At 42.1% G+C, this 19,153-nt stretch overlaps 1 protein-coding gene across 1 annotated transcript in view; it reads left to right on the plus strand.

Moving 5' to 3' along the window:
* Window positions 1–19,153, plus strand: part of EPHA4 (EPH receptor A4) — a 113,386-nt gene that overhangs the window by 34,539 nt on the left and 59,694 nt on the right. Inside the window, exon 4 of the mRNA XM_075507377.1 lies at window positions 8,346–8,501. Coding sequence (XP_075363492.1) covers window positions 8,346–8,501 — 156 coding nt within the window. The remainder of the gene's footprint in view (window positions 1–8,345; window positions 8,502–19,153) is intronic.

Genomic DNA, 19,153 nt, shown 5'->3' on the forward strand with positions numbered 1-19,153 from the left:
AGGTTCTTTTTTAGCAGTTGTGATCTATCAGCTGTGTAGCAAAGTTCAGAATAATTCTTAACAGTTTTTAAGAATAAAAACTAATTTTTCAATTTTTGGGCATTTCCATGTATGTGCCTATTGAACTTATTTAACATATGAATTGTATATGTATTTAATTTTTTCTTTTATGCTTTTCACTGCCTAGTTTCCTTAGAAAAGGGTGATTGATAAAGTAGGTTTCAGCTTTTAAAATGATTGGGTTATCAGCATAATTATGTTTCTTTTGTATGAGATAAAGTTTGAAAAGTTTCTGTAGAAGACAAGCATAGCGTTTCTCTGTGTAAAACCCAGGAGGACTGATACTGCTTAGGAGTGGCACTCCAAAAATACAAACTCTGTCCCTACAGAGAGGATTTGGAAGTGTAAGGATGCCAGCGGTGCTGTGGGTCTGTGCCCGCAGTATGCGGTCTCCAAGTGCATGGATGCACGGAAAAAATGTCTGGCAATTGACTCTGAAGGCTGTATCAAGAAAATGATACCTGGGTGAACAAGACCTCCTTGGCTGGGATTAATAGGCCGTTCTGGTTCTTGTATCATACACCTGGCAGTTCTGTTTGTGCCTGTAGCTCCCTCTTGAACAGATTGCAGTATCAGATGTCCTGTCCTGTTGTGCTTATGCCCTTTGCTGAGCTAGTGACTTCGTCATTTCTCCTGTTTTATTTCACTGGACTTCATGTATATTAAAAAAAATATTAAAGCCCTGGGCTTTGAGAGAGCAGATTTTGGCTTGTTCAGGAATTTGCTTGTCAGGAGGGCAGTGAAGAAGCCCACATGACCTGGTGGGTTGTAAAGGACAAGCTGCTGAAAGCACACAAACAGCCTATTGCAGCTGCAGAAGGCAAAGCAGGTGTAGCAGAAGGCTGGGGTGGATGGGCAGGGAGCCCCGGGCACAGCTCAGACACACAAGAGAAGGACTGGAGGACTGTGCCCAGGAGGACTGTATAACCTAGCCATTGCCTGAGGATGCAGTGGAGGATTTAGGAAAGCCAAAGCTTGGCTGGAATTGGACCTAGTGAGGGATATGAAGGACACCAAGGACACCTACTTCTGCAGGTACCAAAAGGAAGGCTGAGGAAAATATGGTCCCACTGCTTGGTGGGGCAGGAGACCTAGTGACCAAGGACATGGAAAAGGCTGAGGTACTGAATGCTTTTTTGCCTTGGTTTTCGCTGATAATGTTGGCCACCTGGCCTTCTGGGTCCAGCAGAGTCTGTGGAAGTGTTAAAGGAGAGCACTGAGTTAAGGGGCAATTAAGTGAAGTGGACATATACAAGTCTGTGCGACTTGATGGGAGGCGTTTGAGGGTGCAGAGGGATTTGGCTGATGTCAGCGTATGGCCACTCCCTGCCGTCTTTGAGAGGCTGTGGCAGTCAGTGCCTTGCAGTTAGCAGTGAGCACCTCATCCCTTTACCTCCTGAGGATTCAAGAAGAGACCTTGGATGGTGATTGGGATTTATTTCCACAACAAAGATCTCTCTAGCTCCTTGCTCCTGACTCCTTTTAACTTCTGAAACTGAAGTAGACAGCTGACTTGTCTCTTAGGAACAAACAAACAAAAAAAAAAAAATAGCCACCTATCAGTGAGGTGATCATTATCTCACCATGGATGCACACCAGGCAGTGCACTGTTAGGTTGCCAAAGGTTTCTGAGTACTGCTGTGACTACGTACAGCCACTGCCTTGGGATGCTATCCTCTTCTTCCTCGTCCTGCTGTCTGCAGCTGAGCCTTTCTTGATGGCTAAAAGGGCTGCAACAGTCATCCACAGAAGAGCCACCATCGTTTGGTCCGGCATGGCTGAGTCCTCCCACAGTAGCTGCTGTAGGTGCTCGGGTGGGTGCAGGTGGCTCATGGAGAGATGCCTCTGTGGTGCTGTGCAGCTGGAGACCACATGCCTGGTGTCCGTCTTCTAACATTTAGAATTATTGCATTGGGAAAAGTCCACCCAGATGAGGTCTCCTTTGGAGGATGTGGACTTTGGCCTTGCAAGGGTCACTCTCCTCTCACCGCGTTGGGTGCCTGGGGGACGGAGGAAGGTGAGCAGAAGCTGCCTGGTGCACGAGCTAGGCTTGTCCAGGGCAGTGGGGGAGAGGGACCGCACTCTGCTTGCAGCCGCCTCTGGGAGGGACGTGGGTGCGAGGTGAGCAGCAGCAGCAGGGTCACATCGCCCACAGTGACTGGCTGCCAGACCTCTGGTCCCCACTGTAGGAACTGTTGCAGGAAGCCCGGTGCAGCCCAGCAGAGGAGCGCGCCTGTGGGCTGTCCGGGGTGGCTGTGCTTTCCTCCGCTTCTGCTAGGGCTGCAGCTCTCCTGTCATCGCAGGGTCAGTCCCTGGTGTTTAAAAAACAAACAAACAAACAAACCACAGTGCAAGCTGCAGCCTTGTAGCCAAGGTTGCTACACTGGGGAAAAAAATAACCAAAGATGAAGGGTTTTTTTAAGATTGTTTTTAAGGTTGGCTGTGTGAAAAGCTTCTCCACTCAGTTTATGCTGTAGCTTTGCGCAGGAGGTCTGCGCGTGTGCTTGCGAGTGTACCTGCCTGCGCAGTCTGAGTGGCTTAAACGGAGTTTAGATTTTGCATCATGGTACATTTGTGGTCCAAGGTCCCTTTATTTCTGTTTTGAACTTCCCAGGTTTGTACCCAATCATGGAGTAAAAGTACTCTGAAGTCAAACAGTCTAGGCTCTTTCCCTAGTGGGATTGTGTTTGTGTTTCCTTGTGTCATTCCTGCAACAGAAATATATGCTTAGTGTGTAGAAATAGTGGTTTTCTCATCAGAGATGGGAGTGAAAGATGAGGAACTTGTTTTCATTTGTAGCAATTGTACAGTCATTATTAACAGGAGGCAAAGATCTTACAATGTGAACATCAAAGGAATCTGATGTTATTTGGAAACAGCATTTGGTATATCGCATCAAATTCTACAACTTGACTGTTAAGAAAGGCTCAAGAGAAAGCTTTTTCTTCCCCCCCCCCCCCCCCCCCGGCTTCTAAGGATCTTTATTTATCACCCTTAGGGGCATTACAGTGAGTAATTAGATTGGACCAGGAGAACGACTTAATTTTACAAGAAACTCATTAATTCATCCTATTTAAAATCTTCTCATTTCACCCAAAACCCAATTATGCTTGTAGTGGCAATGATCTGGAAAGGCATTGTCTTGTAGGTATTAGGGGGGCCACTGGGACTCCTGTGGTATTCATGTCGGGGAGACAAGGGTGACTCCCTTTCTTTGACTTTTAGGTCAAAAGAGCTAGTCGCTGGGACAGCTTGACAATTAGAAAACCCTGATGAGCATTTGGAAGTAAAACAGCTGTACAATAACGGAGGGGTTCATGGTGCAGGGCAGAAAGCTCATCAAAAGAGACTATCCAAACAATTGAGTTCTATAATTAACACACAAAAATCTGTTCAGAAATGGTAATAACAGTAAAAGAGAGCTGAGGAGATGCTGCCTACTTATGTGGCAGATGTGGTTTTGTTACAATCCGAGAGAGAAAATTCATCCTCTTAAAGAATAAGAACAACATTAGAGGGGAAAAATAAAAGTAACTTTTTGTTCCTAAGGGTGCAGTTAAAACATGAGCTTAAAATATTTCCAGACAGGGAAGAGCTGTAGAAAAAGTAACCAGTGATGAAAGACATGAAAAAATACTTTGATAGCGTATTTCAAGTCTTTAAACACAAATTTCTTTTCTCACTGAAATTTATAAGACTGACACTGCAATACCTTTTCTTAAATTATTTGCTTTGTCCTTCATTTAATCAAGAATATTATTTTAGGGTTTTTCACTAAAGTTGGCTACAATCACTGGCATAAAAAAAGTTTCCCCTCTTCTGTTGTGCGTGGAGGGAGATTTGATTCAAAATTGCATCTCAAGAAATTTTGAAATTTTCATGACTGTGTAGCTGATGCATTTTTCTGCTTCAAAAAATGGAAAGTATTAAATGCATCGCTTCTGAAATTTCAGCTAACCCACAGGTTTTTAGCTATATTACTCACTAGCCTGTGATAATAAATGTTCTTAGTGGTGCGCTGGTTCCTTTTGGGAAGGAGGGGTCCAGCGAGAGTGTGGTTTGTGTTCGGTTGCTGAGCCTGTCCTGGTTGAGGGCAGTTTCCTTGCAGAACTCATATGGAGATTGCAGCCTTTAGCATGGTGATCTATAGGGTGATGACTCTGCAGTCCTGCATTCCTGTGCCTCTTCAGCAGAGGCCGAGGCAGCAGGTAGAAACTGTTTCTTGTGGCGTTGGGCCATGGTTGCTGCAGGAGCTCCTGCCCAGCGGCTGTCAGCTTAGGGCTGGCTCGCTTGGACCTTCCCCGTCCTGTCTTCTGCTCAGAGCTCAGCCAGCTCCACCTGGCGCTGGGGCCTCTTCCCTCCCCAGTTCAGAGTCCCACTTAGCCTTCTTGACCAGAGCGCTGCCTCCGTGGCACTACCAAAGCCTTGAACTGGAGCTTGCTGAGATTTTTTTTTTACGATATGCACTGCATTTTTAATGATTTAGGAACTCGCCAACAAAGAGATTGGGATAGTTTCTTTATCCAAGCCTTTGCAAGATATTACAGTCTTTTTTTTTTTTTTTTTAAAGAACTATTAAGCATGTCAAGCCTTTTCCAAACTATGATGGAAATATTCATTGCCATTTCAACAAGGACAAAGGAATAATTTAAGAGCAAGCACTGGGGGAATTTTTTAACCATTTTAAATTTGCAAAAGTAATTTTTTAAAAGATTTTTCTTTCCCCCAAATAAAAAAAAGCATAGCTTATTTAAAAATAGTTAAAAACGATTTAATACATATATTTTATGGTAGCTGTGACTAAAAAGAATGTGACTAGAACCCCATCCACTATAAGTTGAGTTTTTAAATTCTGAAATTGTTGGCTGAAATGTTCTGATAGAAGATTCAGCATTTGGAGAGACCAAGCAAGCAGACTTTCCAGCCCACACATGCATTCTTTCTTTCTTTTTTTTTTTTTTTTGAGAAAGCCGTAAGAGTCTGAAAATCAGGTCTTAATGAGAAAATGGAGTTTGAAAAACAGATTGAGAAAATTTACATCCAGACTTGACTGAAGTTCCACAATTTTTCAGAGCAGTTTTTGCAGTTTTAACATGTAACACTCTGGTAAATTAAAAAAAAAAAAAAAAAAAAAGGCACATAGTGATGACAGCAATGTTTGACAAATCCTGTCTCACTTTAAGAGAAATATAAATTAAAAAGATTTTAACATTGCAACTCAAAGATATTAACATAATTATTTCAAGCTGATGTCCATTTAAAAGTGATGTGATTTGTTCTGAGAAAAAACTGTGAGCTTTTTCATACTGAAAATATTTTTGTTTAAGAACTTTCCTTGGATCTAGTGCAGGTGATTGTAACCTTGTTATGTTTGTGGGTGATCTGAGTGCGAGAAAAGATTTTTCTCTTAAAAAAAAAAACAAACCCAAAACCCACAACCTAACAGAAAGAAGTAATTAAGGCAAAGCTAAGGAATTGAATTCAAAGTTTGCATTGCACATGTGAACTAATCTTTTTACAATGGTATCTTTCGAAAGCTGTGTAAGAACGCCATTCATGCCGGGTCTCACCCAGCAAATCCTTCCTAGAAAAGCAGCCGCATGAAGATTTGTCATGAGCAAGCAATAAAGACTTTCAGGGAACAGGTTCTGTACAGGCTTCTTGTTTGCCTGCTAAATCATTAACCTTCAAAAAAAGCCCATCCGTAGCCTTAACAGGCCCTGGTTTTAATAGGTGTGTCAGCAATACTTCATGCTAAGAACAGCTTTTACAGGATTAGATTCGAGTTTTTAAGTGACAGTACCATGGAGCTCTTAGGGGCAAAGAACTACTGGTTTAATGCAACACGTTCTTTTAATGTCGTTTTATGCCACGTGCTGAGACGTGGTGAATCTCTGAGCATGGTAAAATGAAGAAAACTAACTGTTCAGGAGTAGGTGATTTTTGAAGCAAAATGGCTGTGTGTGCTTTAGGAGCAGCCACTGCGTTTGGAGAGCTTTCTTCAGGTCTTGCAATATTAATGATCTTGGCTTAATATAGTAGAAAACAAAATACACTGCATGAAACGGGGGAAAAAAAATCCTTGAATTACAGACTGTTGACCTTGCAGTACCCACTGTATCCATCTATTCTGAGTCTGAAAAGACAGTGAGGAGGAGGAATGGTCACAAAAATCTTTACCTGTGACATTTTCCTACCTTTCCAACAGCATGTTACAGCCCAAGCAGGATCTTCAGCCTTATACTAGATTGTTTATCTTCTAAGTATTTTAATACTAGGAAGATGCAAAAGACAGCTCTTTAATAATAACTTCTGTGAACTATGATGTTCATATTAACAGTAATGTTAGAGTTTACATGTTTTATTTTAACAACCTTGAATAATAGAAGGAATTTTGTGGATAAGAGCAGTCAGCCTGGTCTCCTCTTGTATTCTGTTTTTCCATGCCTTATCTTTATATATGGCAGCAAGATTCCTCCTGTCAGTGTCTGTCCTGGTCATATACAGGTTCAGGCGTATTTCTGATCTGAGCTGTGGCAGTGAAAACCGGGAATAATATCTCAGATGAGAATCTGCCACTTGACTGCTGCTGTTGTTAAACCAGGCACAAGAGGACATGTAGCGATAGTACAACTCACTCATCAGATATTGCAAATCACATCAAAAAATGAAAGGTAATTTTCCATGGTGGTTTTTTTTTTTTTCCTGGGCAATTCACATCACAAGCAGAATAAGCTATTTTGCATGAGTTGCCTTTGTGTACTGCAACTTCCTGGCTGATAGGCCGTACCCAGTGGGTTTGTATTTGTGCTCAGGGACTAATTGTGCCTGATGTTGGGAGGCTGGGTTTGACCCCCATGATTCTTCCTGCCAAAGCTGTGGTTTCTGATTTTAATCGAAACCCCAAGGCTGTATGAAGCATGGCCAAAAAGCACCGTGCAAGTTGAACCTTATCTAATAACGTGATGCATGTAAACTCTGGAAGCATAAATCTTAGCCACTTGAGCAATGTGTTTTTGTAAGATCCTCTGGTCCAGTGACAGCCACAGTGAGCGAAAGCGGACTGATCTCCCAGTGCTCGTACAGATGGTGCACGGCACGTCGTAAAGTAAGGACTTGTTAAGGAAATTCCATAAATGGCTTTGGTTACTAAGAATGAAGTAACTTGATGTTTTATAAATGTGTTACTAAAAGCCCTCTCCACTTCCCATTGGAGGGAGGGATTCATAAGAGAAAGAGGGGAAGAATGAGGGGGACTAGGGGAAGGGTAAAACAGAAGGAGCGAGCCCTGGCTGCGTGCGGGACTGCGCCCTGTGTTCTGGAGCCTGCGCAGAGCAGAGGAACCCTAAAGGTAGTGTAGGTGATAAATGACGAGATGCGAGAGTGAGTCACATGGTAAATACTGGGAGCAACCTTTGCTTTTTACGCATTTGTGTGCCTGGGTATTTTCTCTGTTCTCTGTAGTGCTGAAAGACAGTAGTGATGGTGGGCTTTTATCTCTAGCCAAGGGGGAATTTTCTAGGATGACATACTTGTTAGCCACTATTAAAATGTGTTATTAATGATGCTAATGAGTTTTTTCCAAGTGATGTAAAAGTAGCCATCCGTGTAAGCATTGCATTTATGAAGATGATGTCACCGCAAGCTTGCCAACTGCACGTGGGACCTGGTGGCAGTGGTGCAGTTACTGCTGTGCCCTGGCTTCGAGGACCGGAGAGCATTGCTGATTTCCTCCCTTAGGGAGAAAGAGCAAAATGAATTCTGCCTTGCCAGGAGGGAGACGTGCCATTTCCGGGCATGTTAGGCTGAGGGCCTCGCTGCTGGTCCCAGTGGGTTCCTGTCCCGCTCCCTCTTAAAAATTGGCAGTGTCTGACTGTCAGCTGCCATTCCTTAAGTGGTCACAGAATAAACCAATTGCACCCCTTTTGTCGTGCTCTCTGTGTGTGTGCGAATGCAGGTGGACATGGCTTAAGCAACATGCAACTCCACAATAAGCACAAAGAGGCAGCTGATTCTCTGGCAGTGTCAACAGAAGAGTATAATTTTGTTTTTTAACATCTCCAAGCCAGTGTTTAAAATGGCTCTTGTTGGAATTAGAAATCAGTGTCCCCTGACATAGGATTACTCATTAAGAGTGTGACAGTTGTTAATTCTTCACCTGGGGCTAAGAGGACATCATGAGATCTCTTTCAAATGTCTCCTGCCTTGATTTTGAATAAGTAAGCCAGCAATTTATGATCACAGCCTGGGCAAGTAACACTCTCCCTTCCTGTTCCTCCATCTAGCTTGCAAAATCGGATACTACAAGGCTCTCTCGACAGATGTTGCTTGTGCCAAATGCCCGCCTCACAGCTACTCCATCTGGGAAGGCTCTACCTCCTGCACCTGCGATCGGGGCTTTTTCCGAGCTGAAAATGATGCTGCCTCCATGCCCTGCACTCGTAAGTTGGTCTTTGAACAGTCTCTTCCCCTTTTATCATCTGTTTCTTCTCCTGTCTTTCTTTCACTCTGTATGTAGGAAATACTGCCCTGAGATCTGTGTCTCTAAGAAGTGTCCAGCTTCTGAGAGCAGCATTCAGTAGCTCTTACAGCCCTTTGCAGATGCAGTTTGCATTTTGGATCACAGTTCTGGGAGAGAAAGCGTTAGTTCTCAGCCCTGAATTCCTAACAGTGACATGGTTGCACTGACTGTTGAGAGATTACAGTCTAAATAAATTAGGAGACTGGGAGGAGACAAAGCCGCAAAAGAGGAGTGACTCATACACCTCAGTATCAGAGTTGGAAATGAAATACCGGTCTAAGTTCCAGTCTGAGGACCTATCTGCAGTAGATCACATCAGCTTTCATCTCTTTAAATATTGATATTTGTAGAAATTGTGGAAGCTTTTCTCATAATTGTATGAGCTAGGGTAAATAGGTAATATTTATAATCTCATGATATATCTAATTTGCTCAAAATATAGCTGGTGACCCTTAGGAACATAAAAGTGTTCTTCTGAAAGGGGTGGTAATAATAAATCTTAAACCTTAATGAAACAAACACCCAAAATATGGTTTATTTTATCCTTTGTAGATAAATACGTCATGTACAGCAAATGGAATTTGCTTTAGTTCCACCAAAATGCCTTCAGCAGGGAGAACAAGAGGTGTAGTGCACTGAGCACACCCACAGCGTTGCTGGAACGACTCCTTGTCCTATGTGTTGGTTAATGGCTCATGCAGCTAAAGACCTGGGATTCCAGGCATGCCCTGGTGTTAAATTGTGATCATGTAGTTCTTTGGTTTTCACTTCTATAGGAGCAGAGCAGTTTGAAACAATAAGTGAAAGGGCTGTATTTTACCAGGGGATATCCATGTGTGGCTTTCCCTGAATGCTATTGGAAATGCTTCCAGATTTTAGGAGTTCAGCTGTATATTTATGTAGAGAGTGTGTGTGTGTCTATGAGTGAGGGAAGGCTGAGATATGTCTTTTGTAGCATTTTAATATATTCCAAATTAATTTTGGAGAGATGACTCACATTTATTTAAATCTTAATTTCTCCCTTACAAGGCAGAAACAAAGTATGTCCGTAACTAAGTGAGCACTCATCCCTTCCCCACACCCCCTTGATTCCAGCTCTTCTTCAGTGATCTCCTTTTCAGCTGTGAGTTTTGCTGCGTGGTGGTTAAGCAGATCTGGGCACAGCCAGGAGCAGCTGCTTTTGCTTAGTAGGAAAGCAGAGAGGTCTGTATATCCTTTGCCAAATGTTGACTGGGGATGGAGGTCTTAACTGTATTGTGAAACCTTGCTGAAGTGGGTAGGAACATGCTTTTTATAATATAATATAATTTACACTAGGAGATATAAAGCTTGACATTTTGATAGGAAAAATGTCTTTTTGCAACAATAAAACTATTGTTTGGAAGGTACACCCTAAATAACATTATACCAGCAAAAGTTTCTCATAAAGCCCTGGTCCTAGTGAGTGATATCCTGACCAAATTGAAATCAAATTAGTAATCAAATGGTTGAATTTAAATAGGCATGTGCAGTGAGTGAAGTATGAGGAGAGAGCAAAACACTTCCAGATGGGGGAATTATGAGCAAATGTTTGCTTGTATTGCAAAATGTGCCCCTGCAAGCTTAGCCCTTTTTTGTCAAGTCTTGGGCCTACTTCTGGCACCCTTCCCCAATCCTGTCTTCAGAGGTCAGTCAAAGTTGAAGTCCCTGATCTTGGTCTTTTACCCTGAAAATATGAAGAGGGCAGAAGAGCAGGCAAGGGCCGTGGTGCTGGCCTCAGTCTTCATCTCTGCAGCAGTCTAGGAGGAGTTGGCATGCAGAGGCAAGCCAACACCACAATCCACGGACATCTGGTCTTGGGAAACAGGCCTGTCTCTGGAAGTCCCATTTCATAGCTTTGAATTTTCCTGTAGCTTAAGGGCTTCTTTTTCTGTGATCCAAGGTGAAGGAAGACACAGAGGTTATTTCTGAGCTGGCTTGTGAGGCAGCTTTGCTCCCCCCGCCCCCACTGTGTGCTTGCGAATATCCCCTCTCTGAGGTCTGCCTTAGCAGTGTTTGAACATTGCTATGATGGTGGTACCTGCGCAGGCACAAAATGCAGCCCTGTGTCTGTGGTGCACCGTTGTGCAAGGAGTGGGGTGCAAGGGGCTCCTGGGGGGGCAGTTCGTTTGCTGTGCTCCCCACACCGAGTAGCCTTCTGCCCACGCGTTTGAGGCAAGTGACAGCATTTCAAGGGCCTCTGCTGAAGGAAGCCCCTCTGGAAGAAGCTCCCCATTTGTCTGCCTTTCCTGACAAGATGTGGAGACAGAAGGGGGTGTAAACATCAAAGGTTTTTTCGGACAGAGTCAGACTCTAATCAGTTCTTACCAGTTGGTTAAACCAGGTGACAAACCCAATTCCCTTGTGCTGACAGCCATAATAATCAGGCACCTTCTTTGTTCATTATGCTCTCTTTAACCCTGGTATTCTCATTCAGCCCTGCATTTAGTAATCGCTCAGTGTGACGGCACGTTAATGAAGAAATAAAACACAGTATCTGAGATCCATTCTTCTAGCAAAAAGATAGACTCTGCTCCACTGGCTTGTAAAATCAGGTTTCTGTCCACTTGGAGAACTATTAGACCAGGTGAATAAAAGTAACATTGGGTAATTTGGAGAGAACACCTGGAATGGATTGTGGATTGATCCTTTCTTTGTTATTTCTAAACAGTTTTTAAGATTAAGAACTTCAGCCTTCTTAGGATGTGTTTTCGTAAAGCTTTGACCCTTGGCTATTGATTTCCTTTAGTAATAAACTGGCTGGCCTCGTCACTTATCTTGCCTTCTAGGTTGGGGGAGGAAGACCGTTATGACTTTCCATTAGCCTGATTGTGCTAAATTGGAGAATTCCCCTTCCTTTTCCTTTCTTGCAATTCCCATGATAAGTAATAAAAGCAACACCTACTTCCTGATGCACTGGTCAGCAGAGGTGCTCCAGAGTTTTCTCATTCCATAACGCCACTCTCTGATATCTCCATCCGTTGTTGAGTTGTAAAAACTGTGCCTTCAGGTAAGCTAGGCATCCAATCTAAACAAATAACTCAAACTCTAGCTTTAGTATTCTGCTCTGTTTTAGGTCTGCTAGAGTGAGTAGTTATGTCTGGCTTAAATCTCACACAAATCTCACGCAAGTAAGAGCAGAATGTGGAGGGACGTGAGTGTAGGAGACGGTGGAGTGGGCTGTATTGGAAGGCCAGGCGTAGACACCCTGACATACATGTGTTCACTGATGCATCTTTTCCCTCAAGCTTGCCTCATGGGGATAGTCATCAACATGTCTGTCACCACTGAGGAGCAGAGCCGCCCTGGATCTGCCACTTTGACCTAACCCAGGATTTTAGAGTTTCAGCTCTGAAGCACAGTGGGCTTGTCAGCTGTGTGCTTGGGCATGGAGATGGTGTGATTGACCTGTAATACACTTGAGCACAAACTGTGGAAAACACGGACGCCTTTCCGTTTTGGAAGCGTTGCAAAAATAATGTTAAGGCAACTATTCAGACCTTCATTATATTTCCGTACTTGCTGAGAGAATGGGTCTTTCGTAAGGTTAGCAATCTAATGGAGAATAAATTGCCTTACTAACACACAAATCCATGAGGCTGGAAAACAATCAGTCTCAATCATGGTCCTCATCCCTGAATTTCCTTCTCCATAAGGAGTTACTCTGTGAATTGCAGCCTGGTGCAGGCAGGTGCAGTTCCCACCCAAGTTAATGGGCATTGGTCCTGCGTCCCTATCGTTAATGAATCGGGATCTCTAACTGTTTCTTAACAAACAATGCTCACATTATGAGTGAGTATGGAACGGTTTTGTATTGTTTATATTGTCTGTTCGATTCAGATTATTAATGATTTTTAATTGGGAGCCCTTTACAAAAGAGAGATTATCAGCATAGACTGTCCAGCTTGAAATTTGTCTCAGTAAATGACCCTGAATAATTTAGTCCGTTGTGCCACCCAAACAGTGACTGATTGATTGATATTTTGGCGTGGTCTCAAATATTTCTAAAACGGTTGCATTTGAGACAGTTTATACCGGAGAAGCTTAGAGATAATGAGAGCAAATTTAGTGAGATGCAAGAGGATAGTGCCTGCTTTAAAAGGGCCTTCTCCAGTTTAGGTTATCAAGAAATTGAAGAACCTGACTTCAAACAGCAAACGTCACTTACTTGTCTTTACATTCGCCTCTTCTAATTGAATTTAGTGCACTGCTGTATTTCCTCCAGAAAGTATATTGTTTTTAAATTACCATTTCAGTGCTATTACTCAAGGCTCCTGCTTCTAATGCTTTCTGACAGTTATCAGCATAATGAACCATAATGAAATGATGAGCAATCTACAGTGGAAACTCAATGTGGATTCCACTAGAGCTGTGTGACTGTGTTGTTAAAATTTGAATGCACATTAAAATAACACTGTCCTTATTTGTTTCCAAGGTCAAGGCTTTAAAAAAGGTCTGAAAGGTCTAAACACTTCAATTTTGTAAATGCTACAGTCTAATACACACCCTTAGTGCAATCTTGTGTTGCTTTTAATGTATCTCAGAGATAAATATTTGACCTGTATTTTCAAAAAAGAGTGAATTTACCTACCTAATAACTGTGCCTGCAAATGAGTAATTACACAGGAGCTGATTATTTGAGGATATGTTTATTATGATTGCTTAGACTTCTAAATAAACAAATGTGCTCTTTTTCCTTCAACTTAACTTGTGTCTCTTCTAAATTTCCAGACAGACGCCGATTATCACTGTTCTAGCTTTTAGAAGAGTAAGACAGTAGGGTACAACGCGCAGTCATGCTGGCTAGTATGTTGTAGGTAGCTTTGCATTGGCTTTGCCATGCTCCTTCCCAGAGTTTGCATACTTGTTCTGGCACTACTTCAGTCTAACCTCTGCTGTTGGAGCCCGTTCTCTATAATATGAAGTATATGCCAATACAGCCTCTGATCTTCAGAAGTAAAAATTATGACATAATAATTCTTCCATGTCTTTATATGTGTCCATAGCTTAAGTAAATTATTTTGTTCTTAAAACATCATATAAGGTTGTTCATTATGTAAACAGTGTGTCAAAATGCCTTTTAAGGTGCAGTATGGCAGTTGCAAGAGCAGAGGGAACCGTGGGTAGGCAGTTTGGAGAGAATGATTTTTCTTCTCCACGTAGGCTGGGAAAATAGACCATCAATTGCTGCCAGACTGAGAGAATGGGTTTGTGAGTGATGGGAATCTCAAAGGAGAAGGCTGTCTCCCCTTGTCTGTGGTGACGGGCTGAAGGAATTGAGAAAACGTTAAATAAGAAGGGGAGTGGTTATGGCTTGAAGAGAAGAGACAGGACTAATTTGACAATGTGTGTTTATAATCAGTAGACTTAAAATCATCACTCCTTTAAATACAGAAACTGTTTATTAGCTGTCTTCTGATTTTCTGGCCAGAGCCTTAATTTAACAGAGACGTTTACTTAGTTAAGTGGGGGCTTTGATTTGGTTAGTCAAGACCCAGTTCTGTAGAGTCGTTGAAGTAAATTAGAGGGCTAAGAGAATAAGAAATTCAGCAGTTGGGCCAATGACAGAACAACTTATTTTTCTGGTTGGATTTCTTTCCTGTCAGACTGTCAGATAACTTTCTGGTATCCGCAGTGGAATTCTTTCTTCTTTTGAAAGATTTGAGTGAACACAGGTGGTATTGTCTGCAGCACAGCGTATTAGAGTAGATGTGATAACGTGTCTTAGCATACGTGGCAATGCAAAATGTTCTTATGTGGTGGTTTTTGGAAGAGAAACCCAGAGGCCACAGGGGTGGCACCTGCAAGCATCAGTTTTCCCACACCTCTGCTAGTGGTAACTGGACCTCTTCGCTTAACTCCCTTAGCCGGGAGAGAAGAGGAAATATCGGTTGGATTGTTCTCCAGGTGAAAGGAACAAAGTCTATTATGAAGGCGGTAACCAGGGTTCTTTTGGCAAGTCAATAGGAAATTGTACGTGCCAGTAAAATGGGTATTTTATCATTGGTGCTGGTCCAAGATCCCTAGCTTGGCAGAACTCCCACTGAAGTCAAAGGAGTCTTGCCCGAGTAAATAAATTAAGAATTGTTTACCAAAACAATTGCCTTATTAAAACCCAGTTGTAATGCTAACTGTGCACAGAAAGGAGAAGGGGGGTGGAAATAGAGCACATGATTGATACTTCAAGTGGTTGCTGCATCTTGCGGACTGTTGACTTTGGTCTCACCAGTTGTAAAAACACATAATCTATAATGATAAATGGCCAGGAATAGCCAGGCAGACAAGAAGTGAGGGTTGTCCGAACTGTCAGTGCTGGTGTAAATTAGCCCACAGCAACAAGAGACCTGTCCACAACTGCTGAAAGAAGCGATTAGTGGCAGCAACATATACAACTGTCACAGGAAAGTGTGGGCTTTATTTCTGAGCCTAAACTTATGCAGCCCAGGTGTTTACTCTGCATTATAACTTGTCTTTCAGATGGTTAAAGATCAACAACAAAGGCTTATCTGAAGGGCTTCACAGCTCACATGCTGAAACATTATTGACAGCTCCACAGTTGTACATGTTTAATGAAGCTTTATGAGATGGAGAGAGGAGGCCAAGGTGCTTTTTCTTGATGGCTGTGCCTGTCACCACTTTGCCAGACATTTTAGTGAGGGAACTAAGAGTTTAAAGACATTGATTATTTAATAATTACTTTGTTTTCATCCACTCTGAAAATAGTAAACTCCCTATTTCACACTCAGCCCTGCCTCCAGGGAGATGAATTTTAGGATCATGATTAAGTTAAAGAGTATTGATGAGATTGTTAAAGGCTATCCATACAATAAGGGCATCGTGAGGCCTTGTTGAGAGAGTAGCAGTGTGGTCACACTGGTGAGGCTGGCGACACGACTAAAAGCCTTAGAAGAGTCGTGCTGCCTCTTAAGGCTTGAGCTGGCCCCTTCAAAGGTACTTGATGTACTTCCAGTGACATTTCATTGCTCTCTGTAGATACGCTCCGAAGATCTTTGGGGTTGTTCATTGTATGGATCTTTTCTTTTTTACACCTCTTTATTTGTTCTCTTTATTCTTGCTGTGTTGTACACAAAAGCTGGCTTTCAGGTCTTGTATAGCAGAAGATGTGCTAAACTTTCCACTGCTTCTGATACTGCATTTCTAGTTAGGTTTTCTTGCTATTAGACAGTTGGATGCTTACTTCCAGGTGCCTGCTGCTCCTGTAACCTATCAAAGACTTAACTGCTCCTCTGTAGTATAGCCAAGGCCAAGTTGCCGATTCAAAACAGGCCGGTTCATACTAGGCTCCTTTTAAATGACAGTGATTCATAGCAACCTTCCCTGTCGTATGAATCTTGTTTATTATGTAGCAAATTAGTTCAAGATTTCTGAATACCCTGAGTTTCCTTTGAAAACACTGGAGATGAAGAATGTCAGTGTCTCTGGAGCAGGCTCCTAAAGAGGATCCTTTTGTCAGTCCTGGTCCAAAGCCCATTGAAGCCTGCTGGTCTGCCTGATTGATTAACAAACACCCATAGTTGGCACTCTGCTGCATTTAACAGTATGTTTATAGGGTTTTCTCAGCTTGCAGGTGAAGTTAGAAAGCTTCGAACTGCAGCAGGTTATCGTATTATTTTTACTGTTTGTTAGAACAATTTTTAATACTTATCAAGCTAAGGTCTACTTTTTCTGCCTCAAAAAAGAGAGGTGATATTTTCCTCAAGGAGAGTGCGGGAATGGTTAAAGAAGATTAAAGTCTTTTCTACATGCTTGAGGTTTTCTGATGTCTGGTGGGAATTGCCAATGAAGCTTCCTTCCGATTTCACACTGTCAGGCGAATGCAGACTGAATGCAGGGTGACAACCCACTTGAAAATAATTATCCATTGCCCTGGCTGCAGAGACGTCCGTTACCTGATAGAGAAATGTGCTTTTACACATGTGCACATACAGACTGAGTAAATTATTTTTTCAATCATGTTCTCCTTCCAGGGCTCAAAAGCCTCATCCTGCTTGTTACTTAGCCACATACATATCTTTTGAAAGCATCTTTCTTTTAAAGGAAGGTACATTTTAAAAGCACTGATCTGGTGACTGACAGGATGCTCATAATGAAGGCTTGCCTTCTTGAGGGTATATATTTGAAATATCTCCATTAGCACGTCCATGGAGAGTGTGGGTTTCACCTTGCGTTTTTAATAGATCTCCTCCCACAGCTAGATCTTTCAAGGTAATAAATATTAACCATACTGTAGGTTAGTAGTAAACAGCTGCGGTTACAGTCCAAATACTGATAACATCAGATTAGTCCTTGATGGGTAATATTGCTGCCAAAATAATCCTCTACCACTGTTAATGGCTGAGGACTAAGCTGGCACAAAAAAAGGAGCTCCTGGTAAGGAGCCCTCTGCCAGGGGACACACTAAGACAGAGGAGTGTGGGCAGGTGGCTGTTCGTGGCTAGAGCACACTTTATTTTGGGTGCCATCAGAGTGAGTTTCTTATAAGTGCTAAATTCACTTTAAAGGCATTAAGTGTCAGAACCCTGTGCTGAGGTGCTTTTTGGTTTGTTTTGTGATGTTTTTGTTTTTCAATCAAAGAAAATAGGCTACTCGAGTCTGATAAAATTGGCCAAGCCAAAGCCCAGAACTTTATCTTCAGTGCTTTGTCCACGGGACTGCTTAGAAAAGAAAAAATAATTTTTTTACTCACCTACACAAAAGCTGTTTGCCCAAAATTTGGAGCTTCTAGTTGTCTAAAAGTGGGATTCTGGCATCCTATCAACCTGGGGCAGCAGAGAACCAAGCTGCAAGGTCCTACTTATTTCTTGTAAGTTTATGGGACAACAAAGACACTCAGGAGCTGTTGTGCTGGGAATCATTTCTTTCCCTTCTCCTTTCACTGTCCTTTAATTCATGCCTCCTAACCATATACTATTGCTGAACTAAATTAACTGGTTTAGTGAAGGCAATATTCTTCATGTCAAACAAGTCTGTCTGGTCCAGTTGTAGAAAACTATAATTGAATTTACTGCATACACCCACAGAGACTTTCAGAGAAGCACCTTGCTGGGCAGATCAGTAATAAAAAAGGAAGATGTAAAACCAGGGATATTAAAACCTTTGTCATAACCATTTAAATACAGTTCCCCAGCACAGTACACTTACAGTTCTGTTGTAATAATCAAATGTAAGTATACAGTTCGCATAATGGTTATGCTGCTATAGAAATCCATTGTAGAGCCCTACCCTATCTCCACAGGAACTTAGACAATGTACCTTTGTCTAATAAGCAGGATGTGGCTGTTGAAAGCAGAAGTTTAACTGATGTATTACTAGTCTAGTTAGTAAACCATGAAGAACCGCTTAGATCTGCCAAAAAAGTAGGAAACTAGGGGAAAGGTAATTCCTTCGGGGGGAGATCATGACCACTGACTCACGGACCACCTACCCCAATTAGACCACCAACTCAAATGATGAAGATGAAGAAGAACAACTAAGCATACGTACTAATTTAGATGCTGGGCGAAGAGATTTTAACCAATCATTTAATAGAAGAATATTGCATATGCATTAGGAAGTTGAGTATGTTAATACTTTGTGTATAAATAACTGTTAATTTGAAAGCTTAGTGTGCTGTTTTGAGACAGGCACCCATATCTGTGCAAATATGCAATAAAATACCTCTGTTCTGGGTGTATATTGGCATTTTGCACACTGGGTAAACAAACCCCGATTTTTGGGACAACATTTTGGTGACCCAGATGGGACTGTGCTGACAGCCTTGCCCAGTTAGTCTTGCCATACCCGCTGTGGGGAAGAGAACTGAGTGGACTCCAGCACGCACCGACCTGTTGATCAGGGACTCCATCGGCTCCTCTCCTGCAGTCGGGCGGTAGGTGACAATGGTGCAACGCTATTGGAAAAGAGGTATTTTCTGATCAAAGGAAAAGGGAGAAGTCTTTTTGGGAAGTAACATACTTACACTGCGTAAGGCGTATTAAACAGAGATACGTGACAGAATAATACTGCATAAGATGTATGCGGCAGAAGAGTACTGCATAACAGGTATCACGGAAAGATACACGGCAGTAGAATAGCTTTTTCGGTACCGATATGGGTAGTGCTACTTCTCAGGAGACTCCCCCTTGTTCTCCCTTAGGATGCATCCTGAAAAATTGGAATAAGTTTGGAGGGGAGCCCATGACAAAAGACATATTAAAACACTATTGTAATCAATGGTGGCCACAATATCAATTGGATGATGGTGAAAAATGGCCCAGAAATGGATCTATTACGTACAATATTATATTACAATTAATGTTATTTTGTTGAAGGACTGAAAAATGGAATTAAATACCTGATGTAGATTTGTTCTTTGCCTTAAGAAACAATTGGGAAGTTAGAAAAATTGTGGACTTGTGGGTTCTAAATATCAAAATGGTGTCTATTTGGTCAAGAAAAAGAATAGCAATTCCTGTTGTACAAGCTGTAAAACAAAAAGGAATGCTACAGAGGAAAATGATGAGGAATCCTAATTGGGTGACATTCAAGCTCTTT

Source organism: Mycteria americana, chromosome 7, assembly GCF_035582795.1.
Source record: "Mycteria americana isolate JAX WOST 10 ecotype Jacksonville Zoo and Gardens chromosome 7, USCA_MyAme_1.0, whole genome shotgun sequence".
In the NCBI taxonomy this organism is placed as follows: Eukaryota; Metazoa; Chordata; class Aves; order Ciconiiformes; family Ciconiidae; genus Mycteria; species Mycteria americana.